Source organism: Penaeus monodon, chromosome 1 (assembly GCF_015228065.2).
Source record: "Penaeus monodon isolate SGIC_2016 chromosome 1, NSTDA_Pmon_1, whole genome shotgun sequence".
Taxonomy (NCBI): domain Eukaryota; kingdom Metazoa; phylum Arthropoda; class Malacostraca; order Decapoda; family Penaeidae; genus Penaeus; species Penaeus monodon.
This window is the reverse complement of record NC_051386.1, coordinates 51,129,592-51,137,091: the sequence shown is the minus strand read 5'-3', so window position 1 is coordinate 51,137,091 and position 7,500 is coordinate 51,129,592. Positions and strand designations below refer to the sequence as shown.

The 7,500-nt window shown below is 39.4% G+C and overlaps 1 protein-coding gene across 2 annotated transcripts in view; it reads left to right on the top strand.

Annotated features, from left to right (window-relative positions):
* Nucleotides 1-7,500, top strand: part of LOC119574281 (tensin-1-like) — a 314,246-nt gene that overhangs the window by 192,241 nt on the left and 114,505 nt on the right. For both annotated transcript variants that reach the window (XM_037921482.1, XM_037921475.1), the window contains exon 5: nucleotides 1,392-1,649. In XM_037921482.1, coding sequence (XP_037777410.1) covers nucleotides 1,422-1,649 — 228 coding nt within the window. In that variant the 5' untranslated portion in view covers nucleotides 1,392-1,421. The remainder of the gene's footprint in view (nucleotides 1-1,391; nucleotides 1,650-7,500) is intronic.

The following is a 7,500-nucleotide window of genomic DNA, read 5'->3' as shown; positions in this document are numbered from 1 at the left end:
ACACACACACACACACACACACACACACACACACACACACACACACACACACACACACACACACGGGAAAGCGCTTATAAATTCAACGATACCCTAACAGCCTGAGATTGCAATAGGAAGTATTCACTTACAGCTGTTGCAGAATACCCTGTATCTATTGGTCTAACACGCATAGCCGTCTGTCCGGTACTTGGCCACCTGCGGGAGGTTAGTTACCACCGGCTGTTACCACCTGTTGGTCCTCAAATACCCCATACTTTCCATAGCAGGGTGTAGGTGCGATGTTTCTCGGCCCGACCTGGTTAGGTAAATGTGGTTTGCGAAGGACTACCAGCTTATTCCATCTTCTGCTCGAAATTATAACGTTCTGTGTCTTTTAATTATATTTTTTTACTTAGTGGTTTTTTTTTTTTTGTTTGTTTATATTTATTTGGTCGTATGCATCGCTGTTATATTGTCCATGAAGGGGATTGTGGTTTTACTAAGATTTATGTTGGGTCTTTACTAAATGAGAAAGGGAAATATTGCTTTCATGAAGATTGGTAATAATTAAACGTCTCTTTTTAACTAAAGCTTAATTATGCTTTTAGTTTTTTTTTTCTAAAATTTAGATAATGTTATATGCAAAAAAAGTGGATACGCAAATCTGTTGGCAGTGAAGAATATTAAAATAAACGTAATGTCTGAATATTAGCGAATGTGCGGAATTAGAAGAAAATGGAGGATGGAACCATGATCATAAACATGAAATTAAGGAGAGAATTTATGACGCCCTGTTGCTAATTAGACGTAAGACGCGTCAGTAATTTTTTTCCATCCTGTTCTTTTCTTCTCTTTTCGCAACGGAAATACAGACGAGAAAAATTGAGATGAATAGGAACAGAATAACTAAGTTGTTTGCGAGAATGAGTCGACTGTGTTGCTTGCCTTTGTCGTTTCGTACAATTGAGTTTATTGAGGCGGTGAAATAAAAATTATATTCCAAAAACTATAGAAGTAACCATTCATTGAGTACATATATTCACGTAAATACACATTATATATATATATATATATATATATATATATATATATATATATACATGTATGTGTGTGTATATATAATACATACATACATACATACATACATACATACATACACACACACACACACACACACACACACACACACACACACACACACACACACACACACACACACACACACACACACACACACACACACACACACATGGATGGATGGATGTATATGTATATATCATTTTCATGTTATCCTTGCATTTTTGACATGACGCGCCGCTTGACCATCTCTGCGTCGCGATGCATGACTAGAAGCCGACACTCCCGCTTCCGCTGGCTCGGCGACTGAATTCTTTTTCCTGCTCTTTCAGACCCAGTCCGCCGCCCGCCTGAACCGCGTGATGGCCGGGGCGGGCGGGGCCACCGGGGGCGGCCTGGCGGGGGAGGCGCCAGGGCCCGGGGGGGAGCGCCCCGGCCCCCCTGGAGGAGGACCCAAGATGGACGTGGTTTACGTGACGGAGAGAATCATCTCCTTGGCCTTCCCGCCGGCGCTGGACGATGCCACCTACACCTTACACCTGCGGGAGGTGGCTCATATGTTGTCCTCGAAGCACGGGGATAACTTCAAGGTGAGTGAAGGGCCGCGCGCCCGGTCTTGCTTGTTGTTGTCCGTCTTGAGTTCTTGTTAGAGTGCCGTTGGGCCGCTTACGGACTGGGGACGGGAGGGCGGGGGGAGGAGGGGAGAGGGGAAGGGACGGAGAGGGGCAGAGAAGGTGTGCTGAGGAAGGGGGGGGGGGGGGGAGAAGGGAAGATGAGAGTAGGGAAGGAGGAAATGGGAAGGGGAATAGGTGAGAGGAAGGAGGAAATGGTAAGGGGGGACAGAAGAAAATCTTGACTAGAAAAGGGAAAGAAAGATAATTGTCAAAAGGGGAAACCAAGATATTAAAAGCGAGATCTAGAAATATAGGAGTTGGATATAAAAGCAATTTAGAGAAAATGGGGAGGATAAAGAAAAGGAAATACAGGTAAGTTTAGAATAAATAAGTAAACTGGAAAAAAATGAAGCCAGGAAAAGGAAGAAAATTAAAGAAAAAATATGAAAGACGAGGAAAAAGAAAATGAACAAAATATGTGTGAAAAAGAAATATAGAAAAGGCGAAGAAAGGAAGCAAGAGGGGAACGTAAAAAGAAATTACCGGAGGAAGAGGGAAAATTAAAGAAAATTAATTAAATGAAAGAGAGGGATAAGCTGTAAACATGGCGAGGTAAATAGAGGGGAGAAGAGAGAAGACCAAAGATAAATGGGAGAATAAAGAGAGAGAATGGAAAAGTAATGGTTTTAGACAGAGTTGTGAAGAGAGAGATGGTACGGAACCGAAAAAAAACAGATAGGAGAGAAAACGAAAGAAGGTAGAAAAATACAGAGAATAACAGGGAGAGGGATAGAACAGGGAAAAACTAGAGAACGGGAAAGAGAATTAGGAAAGAAGACTATGTAGAACAAGAGGAAATAGAAATAGGAATTATAAAATAAAGAAAGAACAGAAAACAGGCATAGGAAAGGGCAGATTTTTTTATGAACGAAAAAGAGAGTGGTCAGGAAAACTAGTTAACAGGAAATAGAGATAAAATAGTGATAAAGTAGTAATCTGAGGTAGAAGCAAAAGCAAACAAAGCCCCCCTCAAAAAAAAAAAAAAAAAAAAAAAAAAAAAGTAAGAAAAAAAAGTTAAGAGAGATAAAGAGAGAATGAGAGCAAACAAAAAAAAAAAGGATTATGGATAGAGAGAGGAAGGAAAAAGACAGCAAGAAATCAAAAGAGAGAGAAAGAGAAAAGATATAAAGAGAGAATAAGAATAAGAAGAGATGGAAAGATTTTTCCGTCACAGCTTCCAAATCCACGCTGCCATTACCAAACTAAACTGACGTCGGAACATACACTATTTGCATTTTCAGAGACTGGACATTCGGTTAGAAAATGGGAAGGATTTCGCGCACAAACGGCTATCCATCTGTCTATATTTATACGTTTTTTTTTTTTTTTTTTTGTTTTTTTTTTTGGGGGGGTATGTGTGTCAGTGTGTTAGTGTGTTGCCCGTTTTTCTGTGCCCGGATTAGCTCTTTGTTTCTCCTTGTTCTGAGTCTGGTCGTCACTTTCTCCGTCTTCTCTCTCTTTTTTGCCGTTTTTTACCTCATGTCTTCCCTTTTCTGTCTCGGTCTTTATCTCTATCTCTGTCTCTCTTGTCTTTTTCTGTATATTAGTCTCTCTCTCTCTCTCTCTCTCTCTCTCTCTCTCTCTCTCTCTCTCTCTCTCTCTCTCTCTCTCTCTCTCTCTCTCTCTCTCCTCTCCTCTCTCTCTCTCTCTCTCTCTCTCTCTCTCTCCCTCTCCCTCTCCCTCTCCCTCTCCCTCCCTCCCTCCCTCCCTCCCTCCCTCCCTCTGTCTCCCTTTATCTGTCTATCTATCTATCTATATCTTTCTTTTTCTGTGTATATATATATAAATATAAATGAATATATATATATATATATATATATATATATATATATATATATATATATATATAAATCCTCTCCCTCGCTCTCCCAAATCACTCTCTCTCAGGATTACCGAAATTTACACATGGAAATATATTTTTGGCCCATTGAATTTGACAGTATGTAAAACGGATTTGTTTTCACGGAATTGATACACAGCGATCCAATGATACGATTCTTTGCTCGGATAATTGTTGAGAATTAGCGGCATTCGAAGCCGTTCAATAAGTTATTTGAATTTGAAATGCAAAGAATTTAATTAGCGCTATTTTGATAATACGATGATTTCCACCTTTGCATTTTTATTCATGATTATTTTTTTATTTGCCTTTTTTATATCTGGGACAGTAGCGTCGTTTCCAATAGATTAAATAGTTCATATCAGTGTAGTTTCGGGAATAACGAGCGATTCTGAGCAACGATGCAGTGATTCGGACTAGTTAATGGTTCGGAAAAAATGATTCGTCCGGAATCATTGTTTATGTCTTCGGTTTTATAGGTTTGGACTTCGGATTTGCCATTCACTTACGAGATTAGTGATCGCTAAATACGTAATATATATTTAGGGAAGAGAACTTAATGATTGGGTAATACGATCTCCAAGGTTAACAGACGAATGTGATGATGGTGATGGTGATGGTGTTGGTGTTGGTGTTGGTGTTGATGAGAATGATGACTAATGTCGATGATAACGATGATTTTGATAATGATAATAACTACAACAAAACTAGTGCGCCAATTTACAAAACGCAGTCATATATTTCAAATTTACCATAGAGGGAAAGAAGATCATATATCAAAGTGCGTCCGACGTCTAAAAAAAAAGAAAAAAAAAAGAAAGAAAAAAAAAAAACATAAAGATTCCGAAAATATTAAGACTGAAAAAGACCAAAAAGAATAAGGATTATGCTCAGCTCTAGGAGGAAAATTAATATCCAGTTTCTGTAGCAGCGGAAAAGGAGAAACGCATTACCTCTGAAATCATGTCGGCTGTGGTCTTCAAAATATTTGCTGCGAGTAGGAATTCTTGTAAACAAATCTCAGTGATATTAATTGCCTGGGAATATGAGTTATTGGGATTACTGTGCTTATACTGGTTTCTAATTAATTTAGTTGACGCTTCACTCTGAAACCTTTCTTTAGCTTTCCATGGCAATATATTTATTTTAATTATTATTTTTTATTTATTGTGTGTGTGTTTGTATTTGTGTTTGTGTTTACATGTACGATTGAACAGTATGCTGTGTGTACGTGATCCATGTAATATTTCATGCAGTTTTATAGGCACTTTAACGACGATGATATTCAAATTTCAGTGTTTAGTAGCAATTTACACTAATGTGAATAAGATTAAGCTGATACAATTAAACCAAAGTACAGAATTACGCTGTTATGGATAAATATGTTAAGATTAATATCATGGCATTTAAAGAATTGCCACGTTATTCAAACTTAATGTTCTAGGTAAAGAAAAAAATAAAAATGTCAAAAGTTGTAAGTCCACTCAGCTTATAAATATATTTGATAACTTAATTGGCAACGGAATCCCGGTAGAATATATTTCAGTCATTTAGTGGCTTTTCATTCAATTTTTTTTAGGCGTCGGAGAGCATGGTATGGAAATTCTCTGCTAATTTACGCGCTTAAAAAGTGATCACCGTCGGTTATCGATAATTAACAGTTTATTCGTAAATTATGCAATTATTTTTGGTTGGGTTTCCACTTAGCTATTGCCGGACTTCTCTCTCTCTCTCTCTCTCTCTCTCTCTCTCTCTCTCTCTCTCTCTCTCTCTCTCTCCCTCTCTCTCTCCCTCTCCTCTCCTCCCCTCTCCCTATCCATCCGTCTTCTCTATTTCTCCTCCTAACTTTGTTTTTATTAAACGGGATTTGGTGTTAAAACTTAATTTGGGTTTCGCAACTCTTTAGGAATTTATTTATCCACATCTGTAATGGCTAAAAATAAATAAGGAGAATACCGTAGGTGTATGTTGGCGCCAGTCTCATGAAGCAACTTTTCTTAAAAAAAAAAAAAAAAAAAAAAAAAAAAAAAATATATATATATATATATATATATATATATATATATATTTATATATATCGAAACAAATTAATGTGATCATCACGCTCATAATTACGGTTAACGGAATTTTGTTTACATGTGATTGCTACACCAGCCTCCCCTAGGATCTCTACCCCCCCCCCCCATGCCTACCTCTACCCCCTCACTCCAGCCTCCTACCCTCTGCGGCCCTAATCCGCCACTTCTAATTAACATTTAACTTATTTTCCATTTTTAGGGTCAGGGATTTCCGGTCAACCGTGACTTAGTTGATGATTCCGTGACGTTTTCGCGTTACCGTGGTTAACTTCGCGCGCCATTTTTATTTTTCCCTTGTTTTGGCACCAAATACATTTTCCCGCCATTTTTACCTTCTTCTTTTCTTGCGCGGATGGCTATTGTGGCATTCATAAAGTAAGGATTATTTTCCGTCATTGTTGAAGCCGAATTACATGTTAATATTTTTTTTTCTGGCCTTAATGACTGGAATTATGATTATTTGGATCATGTTGGGAAGTTCTCAAGATATGGTTTCGAACCCCATTTCTTTTCCCATTTTTCTCGTAATATTGTGTGTGTGTGTGTGTGTGTGTGTGTGTGTGTGTGTGTGTGTGTGTGTGTGTGTGTGTGTGTGTGTGTGTGTGTGTGTGTGTGTGTGTGTGTGTGTGTGTGCTTGCATGAATGTATGAATGGTGTTTTATTTTACTACATCTTCCGTAAGAATAACAGGTGACATTCTGTAGCATGCGATACATGTTCACTCTTTATCTATACGGAAAGTAAATGAAAATATGTAACCAAAATTATTTTTACCCTCATGTACAGTATATTACGCACAACAGGAATATGTGAATAGTTGTCTATGGTACCTTCGAATTCCTCCATCTAAAGGTCACGTGTTCGAAAGTCACCTAACAACAACAACAACAGTATATTTATAAATATTCATATCTACAATTCTAAAAACACTCCTTTCCTTTATCTTCTCCCCTCAAATGATTTTTGTGCCGCACACTCCAATTATTCCCAGCATTTCTTTGTTATCTCCCGTTCTCATCAGTGGCCCTCCCCCTCCCCCCCCCTCTCCGACGGACCGTTTCTGCGTTAAATGACGTCTTTACATGCAATCAATCAACGACCCGAGTGACGTCTTCGGATTCACGTCATCGCCTGGCCACTGACAACAAGGAGAGGGGGTGGGGAGAGGTGTCAAAAGCAAGGGGGAGAGGGAGGGGGAGGGAGGAAGGGTAGGAGGGAGGTTGTGAAAGGATGGGTTAAAAAAAAGGGGGGAGGGGGGATGGGGAAGGGGGAAGAAATCTGAAGAGGAGGAAATTCAGACTTGAGTGACAGCCAACGACTACAGATATTGTGACACTGGAGTGGTTGAAAGAGGGTGAAAGAGTGAGGGAGAGACAGAGACAGATAGCTCTGCTTTTATGAGGAAAGAGAAAGAGATGGAGTGAGGGAGGGGAAGAGGGAAAATAGGAGACTTGACACAAACAAAGGTAGTGGAGGAGGAAAAAGAAGAAGAAGAAGAGAGAGAGAGAGAGAGAGAGAGAGAGAGAGAGAGAGAGAGAGAGAGAGAGAGAGAGAGAGAGAGAGAGAGATGACAGAGAGAGAGAGAGTGAGGAGTGGGATGAGTGAGGGAGGGAGAGGGTGGAGGAGAGGAAGGAAGAGAGAGGGGGAGGAGAAGAGAGGGAGAGGGAAAGAGGGATCCTCAAGAGCGACCTATCTCTAAATCTTTCTCCGCGTCACAAAAGCAGTTTACGGTCAGAGCCCAAAGATATTATTATTATTTTCTTTTTGTGAACTTCCGATATGATATTAGTTGGTGTCGATACCTTATCTCTCTATCGCGGGTAAACTTTTGTGTTTATACTGGGGGTTT